This window comes from Thamnophis sirtalis, unplaced genomic scaffold (genome assembly GCF_051295495.1).
Source record: "Thamnophis sirtalis isolate CommonGarterSnake01/CBP01778 unplaced genomic scaffold, rThaSir2_p1.2 scaffold_1, whole genome shotgun sequence".
Taxonomy (NCBI): Eukaryota; Metazoa; Chordata; class Lepidosauria; order Squamata; family Natricidae; genus Thamnophis; species Thamnophis sirtalis.
The window spans coordinates 67,340,330-67,355,678 of record NW_028261381.1 but is presented as its reverse complement, the minus strand read 5'-3'; the positions used below and the strand labels follow the sequence as shown (position 1 = coordinate 67,355,678).

At 39.2% G+C, this 15,349-nt stretch overlaps 1 protein-coding gene across 2 annotated transcripts; it reads left to right on the top strand.

Moving 5' to 3' along the window:
• Positions 1-3,411: 3,411 nt before the first annotated feature.
• Positions 3,412-12,571, top strand: PRPF19 (pre-mRNA processing factor 19). Of its 2 annotated transcripts, none has more exons than XM_087714873.1 (16): positions 3,412-3,662; positions 6,082-6,231; positions 6,779-6,855; positions 7,167-7,308; positions 7,406-7,479; positions 7,564-7,626; positions 7,818-7,859; positions 7,980-8,054; positions 8,644-8,719; positions 8,975-9,084; positions 9,221-9,376; positions 9,495-9,564; positions 9,711-9,796; positions 10,612-10,782; positions 11,369-11,474; positions 11,649-12,571. In XM_087714873.1, exons 1-16 carry the CDS (start codon positions 3,644-3,646, stop codon positions 11,744-11,746), a joined length of 1,515 nt encoding a protein of 504 aa, XP_087570999.1. In that variant the 5' UTR covers positions 3,412-3,643; the 3' UTR covers positions 11,747-12,571. The 2 variants fall into 2 exon arrangements, with proteins under 2 accessions (XP_087570999.1, XP_087571006.1); XM_087714880.1 differs by lacking the exon at positions 3,412-3,662 and adding an exon at positions 3,961-4,173.
• The last annotated feature ends 2,778 nt before the right edge of the window (positions 12,572-15,349 follow it).

Here is a 15,349-nt window from a genome sequence, read left to right as displayed (position 1 = left end):
GGTACTTGTTTGGTTAGAACAAGACATAAGTATGTTATGTGGGCCAGGACCTGATTTGCATAAAGGCGCCTTTCTGTGTCTAGATATCAGTGTGATTTTGATCAGCCTTTTTCTCTGGGCTTATTTCCAAATACTTTCATTTTAGTTTCATTTCATTTCGTAAACATATAAATGTGTACATTTTGTAAGGTTCCAGCAGTTTTCCCCGAGCCACTGAGATGCCAGAGTGAGACTCGAGACGAGGCTTGCAAAAAGTATCAGCTTTTATTTATCTCCATAGCAAAAACTGGGTGACAAAACTATAACTAAAGCATACAAACAAATGCATGTAAGGAATAGCCACAGCCTGCCAGAGTGGCTCGGAGGATTATATACATTTTAGGTAGATAGAAACAAAGTTCATCCAATCAGAGACAAAGGTTTGTTACCAACGTGATCTTTAAAGCGTTCTTTTGTTCAAGCTCCTGTCTCTGTCTGCCTTATCTGTGGAGTATTCCTCTAGCCTTCTGCTCCCCTTTGCCAACTTGTTTTTCAGCAGAATGCTTTGATTTATGAGCCAGGAAAACTCCCTAGTTGGTTCCTTTATCTATGCACCCTGTGTAACAATTTCTTCTATGTTTTCAAGAATGTCCCTAGCTTTGAAACCAAGAATAGAAACGAAACACAGCAGTGAGTTAACATTTGCAGTCCAGTATTAAAGTTCCAATTTGCTAGGCTAGAAAACAACTAATTTCTGACCGTATACAATAATATAAGCAGAAGCAAATATTGATTCATATACTCCTTCAATTTTATTCCATATAAACATTGTTTTAAGCATCACTTGGTTATATTGGGATAAAACAAAGGCCACAAAGTAGTTACCTATGTTTTAATCTAACATTTGAGGTGAATCCATACTCTGTAATTAGTTTATGGATCATTGTTTTAGGCCCGAAGATTGAAATAACTCAGCAAACTGGTTAAATTAATCTTGGGAAGTGTGTTTTATTACCACAGCCCCAGTACTCCATTTTCTTCAACCAAAATTTAGAAATTTCCTGAGAACTTGCACGCAGGAACTGTCACAGGACATTAAAACATTTAGTTTTAATATCAAAACTAAGATATTAGATATCAATATCAGAGATAGCCATATTTGTCTGTAAGCTTGTCATTACATTTATTCAGAAAAGCTAGATAGAATTTTTTTTTTACAACTTCTTCATTAAAAACATGGAACTACAAGGGTTTCACTTTTACCTATATCATATTTTCAGTTCTGAACTGGAAGACAAAAAAAAAAAGGTTTCCACAATTTTCACAAGTTGATAGTGTGGTTGCCTCTTATATTCAAGTAAACAGAAGAGGTTAAGCATGTCAGTGTAACAGTGTCAGGGGGCACAGTCCTATTCTCACTTTAGTTCCCCTTTCAAATTTTGTGGGACTGTCTTTCAAGTAAGCAAAGGAAGGATTGCAATATTAAATTTTTGCCTAAACTGATCACTACCACTTTTCCTTTATATATGACTGGTCACTTAATGGCTGTTCAAAGTTACAACAGACCTCTGCCCCCCACCCACTCCCAGCTACTTATAAACCCATTTCAAAGTTATGGTTGCTGCAATGCCCCTATGGTCATTCACCCTGATGACTGACTGCAAGAACAGAAGCAATGTCATTTTAAGTATGCCCGCAAACCTTTGTGGGTGCACCAAAATGGCCTAACATTTAGGCTGGGGGGTCAAATTTTATACCCCTCAGATAGGGTCCGCAACTTAGGAGTCCTCCTGGACCCACAGCTGACTTTTGACCACCAGCTGTCAGCTGTGACCAGGGGGGCATTTGCCCAGGTTCGCCTGGTCCGCCAGTTGCGGCCCTACCTAGACCGGGAGGCTCTCACAACAGTCACTCGAGCCCTTGTGATCTCTAGGCTGGAATACTGCAATGGGCTCTACATGGGGTTGCCCTTGAAGTGCATCCGGCGGCTACAGCTAGTCCAGAATGCAGCCGCGCGAGTGATAGTGGGCGCACCGCGGTTCGCCCACGTTACACCCGTCCTCCGCGAGCTGCACTGGCTACCTGTTGGTCTCCGGGTGCGTTTCAGGGTACTGATGACCATCTTTAAAGCACTCCATGGTAGTGGATCTGGGTACTTGAGAGACCGCCTTCTGCCGATCACCTCCCTAAATCGACCAATTAGATCGCACAGACTGGGCCTCCTCCGAATCCCATCTGCCAGTCAATGCCGACTGGCGACCACACGGAGGAGAGCCTTTTCTGTTGCAGCTCCGACCCTGTGGAACGATCTCCCCGTTGAGATCCGTACCCTCACCACTATCCAGACCTTCCGCGCAGCCCTCAAGATCTGGCTCTCCCAGCAGGCCTGGGGATAGGTTCCCAATTTACCCGCCCGAGTGTTTGATTGCTGAACGAAAGTTGTGTTTTTACTATTTTTTCTTTGTTCACATTCTGTGTTGTTTTGACACTGCACCCCCCTCCCTTGTGGTTGTAAGCCGCCCTGAGTCCCCTCAGGGAAAAGGGCGGCCTATAAATCCCAATAAACTCTATAAACTCTATGCCACAAAGCCCAGGGAGGAACATCTTTGTTTTGCTGCCTCTGCAAACTGCTTAAGGCAACAAAATGGAATGGTTTCCCCTCATTCATGTTTTAGCGGGCCCAGTTACCACTTTGTACACTCTTTCACAAATGCTAAAAGTTCAATTTCATGGAAGTGTATGGTAGCTTCTATATTCAGAGCTATATTTAGGGAATCCAGCCCAACAGAAGTAGCAGTAACTGCATTATAGACAGCCTTAATTGATCTCTTAATCCTTGCCTTATCGCAATTGTTGATAGATTCACAACACAATACAACAAGGAGACAGGTGATGAGAATACAATCCCTTCCAAAGTCCAATTTGGACTTGACATTTGGAAAAATAGCTTATATTACTATTTGAAACTTGTAGGAATTTGTAACTCCTTTTCCTGCAAGGAAACAAATCTCTTTATATTTTCTTTCCATCCATTACTAATTATAATACACTAAACTGAAGAAGCTGTTTAGAATCCCTTTGAATATAGAAGACGTTTTCCCAAGAAAACTGCAAGGTCTTCTCCAGGTAGTTTCCAGGGGCCAAGTCATCTAAATTTCATACAAAAAGTAATTCGGTTACTGCTGTTTTTCCAAGGCTGACTTGATACATTACAGAGGTGCCCTTTGTTTTTTGTATTCTCCATTATTTCCTGTTCCTAGAACTTGGCAACTATCGCTGAATAAACGTACTTCTCAACTACATTTCGAGACCTGCGTTATGCCCAGCAAGTGCATGACGGGAATGGTAGTTTCCACGACCACCCCGTCCCCCGGATGCGGAAGTGGATTGTGTTCGCCGGACGGTGAGGTCACGCGGAGGGGGTTGTGGCTCTAACGGGGCGTGAGCGAGTGGAGAGGTTCCGCTTCCGGCCTCTTGCTGGAGGTTCGCGCGCGATTCGTGGCCTGTGGCGTGGTGGCGTTTAAAAAAAGCTGAACCGGATTACCGAAAGCCGAGTCTTCTTCCTCCTCCTCGGCCTTCGTGTCCCCGAAGCCGCCACAAGGATTAAAACCCCGAGGGATCATTAGACCATTACAATAGCCATAGGGGGATTATCCTGCGCGCCATGTCCCTCATATGCTCCAGTGAGTGACCCGCTTTCTCCTCGGCTCTCGTTCTTCCCGCACAGCTGCGGCCTCGCGCGGAGGGAGGAGGCGCACGCGCGAGAGGGGCTCCCCTTTCATCAGCCCCAACCGTTTGGCGGTTAACTGGCAATTTCCAATATTTAGATGTCTGAGGGGTTGTAGTGTTTACAGTCAGTGGGAGAGGATGATGGTCGCTATTGTAGACTACAGATAGACAGGCAGGAGCCGAGAGACCGTCACAGGAGAAAGCAAGCCCTTCCCCCCCCCTCTCCAGAAGGCAGGACACCAAACAATGCATTCAGTAGTCCATTTAATAAATGTGAGGAGGAGAAGAAACCCTTCTTCACAGTTTGGTACCTGCTCTCTGAACAGTTACTAGAGGAAGATAAAGCTTACACCTCTCAATGGTACATCTTAGGGAGATTTTATTTTTAATTGATCACACTTTTTCATAAATAGTGGAGTCTGCTGGAAGCAGTAATTTTTTCAGAAATATCTGCTATCTGTTATTGTAGGTATCCCACATCTCTAACCTTTCATTTTATTTTTCTTCAGTGAATCTGCTTCTCTCATATCTCACATCTTATTGTATTTTATTTTTATTCCTTTAGCTTGTTAAAGGGAAAGTTTGTATATATATTTTCCAGTCATATTCTCAATTGTTTGACTACGTTTCGATTATATAAATTACACATTCAGTGATGTGGGCATACATTGCATTTGCATCTTAAGGCATTAAGAAATGCCTTTGAGACTGATTTGTAAAGATGTATTTCTAATAGGAATAATGTTTTATTCCCAATCACTAATCTTGTTTAAAGCTTCATGTCTTCCATTTAATCTCTGGCTTTCCACATAGGGAGAAATGCCTACATACATTTTTGGAATATATAAATTATCTAGCTCTATTATGGCTAATTAAGGGATTTATTTTAGTTACCTTCATTCTGTATGTTGAGATTGGGAGTAGTGGACTCATACATCTGTTTTCTAGATGACTTTCAGTACTAGTATCTGTCAAAAGAGATGGGTGGAAGTTGGTCAGTGTTTGATGATCTTTCCTGCATTTTGACTCCTGTTTGGTGGCTTTAGCATGACTTTATGGCTTTCTTCAGTACCCCCTCGTGTTCTCCATGCTATTTAACATATGTATCAAATTACTGGCATCTGGAATTTGGGCAACATGTATTAGCAATAATTAGCAATGATACTAAATCCTGTCTCTTCTTTCCAATGAAATTCAAAGAATCTTGCTATTCATTGAGGCTTAACACAAAACAAAGATATTCCCAATCAGTCAAAATACTGTTTGAGCATTAGACATTTAATCTGTCTTGAAGATTCGGTCAGCAGTTTCCATGTAATTCCAGATTTAGACTTCAATGTAGATGTCTACACTTTAGTGGTATCCAGAAATATACAAACTGTGCTATTTTTCAGAGTGTCCTGTTTGCCAATAGTAACATATTTTAGTTATATCCCCCTGTTAATATAATGTGCTCAAAGGAATGCTTTGAAAATTACTTGGTAATTTCAACTAAGATGCACCCACCCACATTAGGAAGATTTCTAAATGTCTAATTCCCTGATTCCAGCAATTTTACTAGTCAAGATTCCCATCACTCAAAAGTTGTCCCTGTAAATGCACTGCCCTTGAAACTGGATCATATTTTACTGCACTGATTTTTGCAATAATTTTTGACAGGATATATAACATATTTTCAAATTGAGAGCATGGATATATATATTTGAATATGTTAAAATTTTGCTCTCGGAGGAAAATTCTAAAATTACAATGGCAACAAGCATTTTTAACTCTGGCTAGAAAAACAAGTTTCAATAAACTAATAAAATTAAGTTTTAATATTTTTTATGTAGTACCTATCAACTTAACAATTAAACTGTTGTCTTACTTCAAACTTTTAAATTATACCTCTATTTTCTACTAGTGTTTTATGGCCACAATAAATGTTATTTACTGGTAGCATACTGGTATGCACAATAAGTTTTTAATGAGTTTAAAAGTCTTTAAGTGCAACTTTTTATGTGAATTTTATTTTATCTTAATACAGTGATGGTGAGCTGTTTGGGCTTGGTGTGTCAAAAATTCAAAAAATGCCTAACTTAACTCTGCTATGTATCCCCACTCCCAATGAACAAAAGACAAACAATTATGTATCTGTCTTGCCAATCATCGAGCCCGCCCCCCGAATAGGGATAGTTGGCAGCAGTGCTGAGACTTGGCCTGAAGCACCAAGGATCCCATAGCACAATTTGTTAAGTATTCATATTTTCAAAAAGAATAGAAAGATACATATTAACACTGTTGATAGAAGACATGCCTATGAAAAGTTGGTCCTGTGGTTTGTAAATTACTAAATACAGCATTTTTTCCTAACCTCCACCTTTTTTCATGCAGTTTCTAATGAGGTACCGGAGCATCCCTGTCTGTCTCCAGTCTCAAACCATGTTTATGAGCGAAGACTGATTGAAAAGTATATTGCAGAGAATGGGACTGATCCAGTGAACAACCAGCCACTGTCTGAGGAACAGCTGCTAGATATCAAAGGTAAGGAAGATCAGGAGAATTAGTTTATTGAATCCAGAATACCTAATCTGACTGATCTCTTACAACCTTGTATGGAAGTCTTGAAAATATTTGTTAGTTTATAGTAAGAGGTAAAGCAATTCCAAAATATCATGGTCAGGTTTATAGGGAGGGTTGTTCAACAGATCCATTTAGAACAATTAATATTTCAAAAAAGTGCTACTTGTATAAATCTTATTTATTAAATTATAAGATGCCCATCTCCCTAACCAAAGCAACTCTTGACTAAAATGTATATCTGGTACTTCTCCCTAATCAGAAATCCCACCTATGTTTATGCTTGCATTTTTTTACTTTGTACTTTGTCCATTGTTTCCATGTTGCTCTTTCAAACTGATCTGCTTGAACATCTGTCTCCAACTATACTTATATTAACGTCTGATCAGATTTTTATAAAACATGTGTCCATTCTGCAGCTTCTGCAACTGTCATAGCCACGGTTTAAAGGCTTGTGAGAGTAAATATTGGGGTTCTCTAGAATTAATGCTTGTATATATTTCATTCACAGTTGCCCATCCAATTCGGCCTAAGCCTCCTTCTGCTACCAGTATTCCAGCTATCCTGAAGGCACTACAAGATGAATGGGTATATATGTATTACTACAATAATCCAGAATTATTATTTTATTGTAAGCAAGTGATTTCTGCCACTCATGTAACACCAACTATCAGATTTTGTGGTCGTTCAACAAGGGAGTCATAAAAATCATTAGGCTGGTTTCAGATTTCATGAAAACTATCCATTTTCACTTTATTTTTCCTATTCATAAGAGTGGGAAAACCAAGGAAGAAATTAATGGGCTGCTTATGCTGTCATGCTGTGTGTTCACAGTTACTAAGCCAGCACATCCAGATATTGTTACATACAATATTAATGTACTGAATTACTTCCTTCAGGATGCTGTCATGCTACACAGTTTCACTTTGCGGCAGCAACTTCAGACTACACGCCAGGAACTTTCTCATGCACTCTACCAACATGATGCTGCCTGCCGTGTCATTGCTCGTCTCACCAAAGAGGTGACTGCTGCAAGAGAAGGTATAGAATATGTATTTCTATTCTTTTAATGGGATGCAAGGAGAGTCCCCATTATGCCAACTGTGTTAAACCTGCCAAATCATCTCATTCTTCACAGCTTTGGCAACTCTGAAACCCCAGGCTGGCCTTATTGTTCCCCAAGCTATACCCTCTTCACAACCAAATCCTATGGTACGTTCCACATATTTTCGTAATTCTCTTCATGCTGTGCCTTCTTTCGCTGAACTAAAATGCTGTATTTGCTCTTTTTTCCAGGGTGCTGGTGAACCAATGGATCTAGGAGAGTTGGCAGGAATGACGCCAGAAATTATCCAGAAAGTAAGAATCAGAACTACAGATAAACAGTTATAATACATTGGCCTGAGCTGTTAAATATAGAAATCATTGTGACATTTCTGTAGTAGGAATGCGCAAAATCATGTTGAGTATGGAACTTTGCAAAACATCTAATTTTAGGCACTATCACAGCATATGTTTTCTAATTTTTATAATGTTTTTCTGTCTTGCAGCTTCAAGACAAAGCCACAGTGCTGACCACAGAGCGCAAAAAGGCAAGTGCCCCTTTTTACTAAACTAGGCTGTGGAATCTGAGGTGTTTCTGGGATGTGCATATAAATTCTGTAAGGTAATTTGTGTTCTCAGTAGATGGATTTTGTTTTCTTCTTTTGCAGAGAGGGAAGACTGTGCCAGAGGAACTGGTGAAACCAGAAGAACTTAATAGATACCGGCAGGTGGCTTCACATGTGGTAAATATATGATCAATTGAGAAGGTTATGCTAAGAGTCCTGAATATTCTTAAATTTCTTTAACAATGCTGGTGAATTTCCTCCTTTCACCCTGATGGAACAACATTTAAATTAATGATAGTTCTTTACATTTTAGACATTATTGTACTCTAGAATGTCTGAGTGTATATACTCTTTAAAAATACAGAATTTCTTGTATCCACATGCTAGCTCTGCATCAACTTAGCAGTATATCTTGGTCTTTACTACCAAAATCCAGTTACTAGAGTTTTGATTGTAATTTTAATCTTTGTTCCTCTGTTTCATTATGTAACAATTATGGGTAATTGTTTTGCTTTATTGATGCTGGATTTCCTTTTTGCTTTTTCTGCTAATGTTGCAAATCTACTACATCTTGCCAGGATAAAAACTGCTTAGTTTTTAGGAGCATCAGCAAACAAAAATATGGACTAAACACAAATATCTCTCACACGCACACATACAGAGAAACCCAACTTTTGTAAAAACCTCCTCTTATCTTGTTCTCTGGTCAGTGAATAAAATGAGAAGATTTGGAATGCTAATTGTGATACTTTGTGTTTTTAAAAAGGGATTGCACAGTGCCAGCATCCCTGGCATCCTTGCTCTTGACCTGTGTCCTTCTGATACCAACAAGATCCTCACAGGTATGTTAAGACTTCTGCTTTCTCTCCCCCGCACCTCCCCCAAGCTGTTTTTTGCTCCATGTTTATATTTGAAAGGATAGGAGTTTACAACTCATTTTCGTGTTGATGACATCTGTTTCCATGAAGCACCAGTAGTAATGTTACCGCAATATTATGCCACTTTTATGTATTTTAAGTCAACCACTGAAGAATGCTTTCTATAAATAAATTCTGTTGCTGAGCTGCTCTGGTTTCTGGTATTTATCTTGTTTGCAGGTGGGGCTGATAAAAATGTTGTTGTCTTTGACAAGAGCTCAGAACAGATCCTGGCCACCCTGAAAGGTCACACAAAGAAGGTCACCAGCGTAGTCTTCCATCCATCCCAGGTAAGAATTCTGGATTTTCTGCAGTTTTTTTCTGTGAAAGAATCTCTTAGGTGATTGAAAGAATTAGGTTTACCAGGTTTACAAGTAGTCTTCCATAATTGGTATTTAAGGAGATGGACTTCTCTTTGCCCTCCAGGAACTGGTGTTTTCAGCATCTCCAGATGCTACTATCCGGATTTGGTCTGTCTCTGGCGCTTCCTGTGTGCAGGTTGTACGAGCCCATGAAAGTGCTGTCACAGGGCTGAGTCTTCATGCAACTGGAGATTATCTTCTCAGCTCTTCTGATGATCAGGTGAGAATGAATGCAGAATATCTTTTAGCCTAGATTAAAAAAAAAAAAAATTCAACATAATAATAAAGTCTTCTGGAAACAATTACTTATGTACAGCCTTGACCTTTGCTTTTTATAGTATTGGGCTTTCTCTGACATCCAGACTGGCCGTGTTCTCACCAAGGTGACAGACGAAACTTCTGGCTGTGGTATGGATCTTGCATTTAGAATCCAAATTGTGTATTCTGTGAGACATGCTTGAACGAGTGTGGTCTCAATGTGTTGGACATGTGGGAGGGAAGAAGCTAGTTGGAGCTCCCTCATTTATTCAGTGATCCAATATTCTTTCCTGCAGCTCTCACCTGTGCTCAGTTCCATCCTGATGGGCTTATTTTTGGGACAGGAACAATGGACTCCCAGATTAAAATCTGGGATTTAAAGGTAAGAATTGGCTTCTTATATGACAGTGCTTGAAAGTTTTACTTTGCAAGCCTGATTATTAAGGATTTGCTGACATTGACCATGCATAGTCTAAAGTATTCTTATCCTTTTAGAGGTTTTGAATTAGAAATTGAATATTTAGTACATCAGTATCTTAACTAGAGCTAGACCATTAATAATTTATTTAGTAGGTTAGTTTAGTTGATATTAAACACCATTATTTAGAAAGTTCTTATGCTAATGTTAAAGAGCATGGAACTCTCCTTGACTTCTTAGTTAGAGGGAAAGACTTAGGAGTTCTATGTCAAGTGTTCCTCCTCTCCTAAAGATGTAGATAAAGATGGGGAACATTTCAAATAACTCCTACTTTCCTGAAGTATAATCATCATTGTTTTGAATCGAAAGAGATGTGCAACAATTATGTTTATATTTTTATTGGCTTTTTAAGGTATCTAAATGGTTATGTAAACTAAAGTGTTATGGGAAACATTTGCTTTGACAGGTGGAATATCTTTTTAAAGTAAAAAAAATAGCTGTTACTGTTACGAACTCTAAAGGTTCATTTCATTCTCTTTCAAACAGTTTTTTAGTCTTGAGATCTGATCTATCTGAAATATCTATCCTAGATATTGCTGTCAATGTTATGTAGAACAAAATATTATATGGAATATAATATGGAATGTAAAATATTATATGGAATGTAGAATGAACGGTCACATCTCTGTTCATGGTGAAGGCAGAGAAGAGACAGGAGTTGCATTTGTTTGGAGGGTATAACAACACTCTAATATCCACTAATTACTTGCCTTCCTCAGGAACGGACTAACGTCGCTAACTTCCCTGGACACTCTGGTCCCATTACTAGCATTGCCTTCTCCGAGAATGGCTATTACTTGGCCACTGCTGCTGATGATTCCTCAGTCAAACTTTGGGATCTCCGCAAGCTGAAGAATTTCAAGACGCTGCAGCTGGATAATAACTTTGAGGTTTGCCTAGTTACATTTTGTTTGTCAGTTCTGTATTTTTTATTCTTCTTTGTTTTAATATAGCCACTGAAATCTCTTCCGACAGATTTCATCTTGCTGCTTTTAAAACTTTAGAATCTCCTCCTTGAAATGGAACAAAACCTGTTGTCTCTATGCTATATGAGAGATTGGTTTCTTTTGAAATGTGCGCACCCTCACAATACAGGTGGCTTACATTATAGCACAATACAAAAACAATCCAAACTATAACAAATAGTCAGTAGTTCCCATAGAATCACTGCTAGGTTCAATTATGACATAGACTAACATTCCAGGAAGACTACAGAAGAGCAGTATTTCCTGAACATTAATAGGGAAGGTGCACCATTCCTGACATTGGGAATGCAAACTTGTTCAGAATATAGGAATCATAGCAGAGACTGTTATTTCAATGATCCCTTTCCCCCTAAAGTGGCGATTTATGGCATGTTCTCTTTACTTGTTTGAATTGGCTGGATAGATTTAATCAAAGTAGAAGAATCTTAGATCATATGAATAGATCATGCTTTGCTTCTAGAAACCTATTTTCTGTGCCTTTCCTCTTTAGGTGAAGTCTCTCATCTTTGATCAGAGTGGTACCTATCTGGCCCTGGGTGGTACTGATGTCCAGGTGTTCATCTGTAAACAATGGACAGAAGTTCTTCATTTCACAGGTATGAGATTGTTGGCCTTTGTATCATTCTCCACAGGTACTGTACAATATTGTCATTTGTATTGCGCTAGAATCAGTAGTTTCATTCATTATTTCTGCTGCCTTCTGTTTCTTTGAAGTGATAATCATAGAGTGAAAAATATCTTGTCTGACTTTTTTTCCTTTTTTTCTACAGAGCACAGTGGGCTGACAACAGGAGTAGCCTTTGGGCACCATGCTAAGTTCCTCGCTTCCACAGGCATGGACAGAAGCCTGAAATTCTACAGCCTGTAGCTTCTGTTTCTAGGATGCAAAGCCGCTGGATCCTATTCTCTGCTGTAATGAAAAACTATGGGGTAAACATGGGGTGTTGGACTGATGGAACATCGTGAACATTATAGCTGTTGATGTCAATTTTCTGTAGCAAGGAAAATTGCCCTCAGTTTTAAATACATTTGTTTTCCTCTGTTTGTTTTTCATGTAGATTTGTAACTGTAAGACTACTTAGTCAAACCCATCCACTGCTGACTCTAGTAGGGACAGTGTCAGAGATGAATGTGAAGAAAGGGAGGGTGAGATGTGCATATTTTTGTATGCTGCTCTCTAGTTTCATTAAAAAAAAAACCCGGTTCAATTATAACAAGGTGTTTTGGGTGATATCTCACATTTCAAACATTTGAATTTTGAACTACATTTTGCCAACATACACAGTTGGCTGTATCGCTTATGAATGCTTATGCATCAGAAGGTATCAGATTACCACCGTTCAGCAATTTTAATGATGAGTTCCTTAAAGATAGTATTCAATTTGCAAAGATGCAAATGCATGCTACTTGGAGATATGAAATCTGGTACTTGTTTCATTAGAATAGACAATAGTATGCTATGTGGTCCAGGACCCTAGGTGCATAAATGCACCTTTCTGTGTCTAGATATCTGGGATTTTGATCAGTCTTTTTCTCTGGGCTTCTTATTTCCAAAGACTTTCATTTTAGTTTCATTTCTTTTATGTCGTAAATATATAAACATGTACATTTTATTCTGTATTGTTTTAAGCATAGCCTGGCTATACTGGGATAAAACAGGCCACAGAATAGTTACTCTATCATTTTAAGTGAATTTGCTTTGTCTGGTTAATTTATGGATCACTGTTTTAGAAGTTTGAGATTACTGAGCAAACTGGTTAAATTAATCCTGGCAAGTGTGTTATATATAGTATATAGCAAGTAAAACATATTGTCAGGATTTTTCTGGGGACTTAAAGGAATTGTCACAGGACATTAAAACACCTAGTGCATTTTAGATATCAGTACCAGAGACAGACCATATTTGTCTGTAAGCTTGTCATTACATTTATTCAGAAACATTAGAAAAAAATTACAACTTCATTTAAAGAATGAAAACCTGGTATCACTGGATCATGTTCAACAATTTAGTTGAATTAACATTAATTTAAAAGGTTTTTAAATTGGATTTTAAATAAATGTGCAATTAATTGTTACAGTTTTAAATTTTACTGTTACTATCTTCCTTCCATTGTTCAAACTGCCCAGTCACATGTCACCCCCCAGCCACGCCCACCAAGCCACACCCACAGAACTGGGGTAGTAAAAAAAATTGAATTCCACCACTGGGTGGGGGACACTGAGGATCAATTTGTAGCACCAAGGGGGCGGTGGACTGAAAAGGTTTGGGAACCACTGTGTTAAATAAATGTGCGTCGTCATCATCATCTCAACATACAGGATCACTGCCAGTTTGGCAATTAATGCACTTATTAATTGCCAGATTGCGATGAGGGTGGGGAGATTGTTGTTTTAAATTGTGGTTTTAAAACTGGGTTTTTAGTATTGTATGCTGCCCAGAGTCACTGTGAGATAGATGGCTATATAAATTTGTTTAATAAATAAATACACTTTGTCTGTGGGAGAGTGGGGCCGTAATAAAATCGTTTGCTGTCAGCTGAACAGAAAGAAAGCCACGTTCGTGAAATGTCATCAGGAAGAAACCCTGGCCAGGAGAAAAGCAGTCCTGGCAATGCTAGTTTGTGGTGGTGAACGGTGCAAGCTGTTCTATGAAGCCTGTCTGCCCCCTGAATATTTGCTAAGCTAGCAGAGACAGTTGTTCTGCCAGCATCGCACTGTCAGAAAAATGAGGCCAAGTGAGACCCTCATCTCAAGAAGCCCCCACACACACTTGGGCAGGGCTGAGATAGAGGAAAGGGATTGTCAATGTCAGCCATCCCTCTTGGCTGACTGGCTGCTTCACCAGAGGAAGTTAACCCAAGGAGGGATAAGTCTCATTGGGGGGTGGGGAGAGTGAAGTTTATCATCCTGGAGACCCTAATGTTGCTATTATGCTTTAACAAAGGCATTAAAAAGCTGCCTGGGTTCCCTGAGTCAACCCCGGGCCTGTCTGAGTCATGAAGCCTTTTCTAGGGCAACCATTCCAGTGAATGCTGCCAAGCACTTTCAGGCTGAGGCAGGAAGACTTGACTTCTCTCTTCAGGAAGGTAAACAAGCTGTGTTGGGGTTGTCTTCTGGAGGCAAGTCATTCCGCTGATTAATTATTCTAAATCTCAGGAAATTTATCCTTAGATCAAGTTGGTTCTCTCTTTGATTGGTTTCCATACATTTCTTGTCCTGCCTTCAGGTGCTTTGGAAAATAAGTTGAGCTCTTCCTCTTTGTGGCAACCCCTGAGATATTGGAACATTGCTATCCTGTTACCCCTCGCTCTTTTTATTAAACCTGACCTACCCAATTCCTGCAACGGTTCTTCATGTTTTAGTCTCCAATCCCCTAATCATTTTGTTGCCTTTCCCTGCACTTTCTAGAGCCTCAACATCTTTTTTATATTGTGGCAGCCAAAGCTGGATGCAATATTCCAAATGTGGTCTTACCAAGGCATTATTAAGTGGTATTAACACTTCACGTGATTTTGATTCTATTTCTTCTTCTGATTTTGGAAAATGAGAATGCATGTCTTTAAAGGAAACCCAGTTTTCAGCAACTAGATAATAATTCAGAAAGTTCACCCTTCCCATTAAAATATGAGTTTAGGCAGAGAGGATATTTGAATTTGACCTTGGTCATATCCAAAAGACTGGGGAGGAAGCAGTCTGAATTTTGTTAATTTTTTCCCTGCTACAATTCCCCACCTTTCACTATTTATTCGGTACAAAGCCTGCTGGGTGACCATGGCCCAGTTCCTCTCTCTCAGCCCTAGGAAATAGGCAAGAATAAGCCACTTTTCAAAAACCTTCCCAAGAAAACAGCCAGGACTCAAAAATTGTTCCAGAGGCAAAAAGATGACTTTATAAGGTGGTATGTTGTTACCATTATTTTGAGTGACCTACAATAGCAATTTCTCATCAACCTGAACCCCAATGAAATCCTAGTTTTATTCTTGCAGGTCCACCCAAATTCATTCTCTAGTTCAAAATCGTGCCTATAGGTTTTTGTCATTTTTAAAACAATATTAGACTAGCCTATATTTTTGCATTGATGTTTTTGGCTCTTGTATCAGAAAACAAAAATGTAATGGTGTAGACAAAGGGGGTTTCCAACAATTAAGGCCCATCTCTGCTGCAAGTTATGAATATAGTAATTGGAGCTGAAGCAAGTTCCAAATAAATGTTAAGTATCCCCATGCAACATCAATGGCAGCAAAGATAGGACAAACTGTGATTTTTCCATCCATTTCTGGTGATGAAGTTCAGATGAGCTTTTGAAAAGGGTGAGTTGGAAAATGTGGGAAAGCAAGAATTACTTTACGGGACATTTTTCCTCCTAAATATATGCTGCTCCCCTCCTCCCATTGTTGCATCTGTGCAAATTGTCTCAGGGCCATGTTTACAAATCTGCAATTCATTAATTCACATGTTATTTCCAGCGATA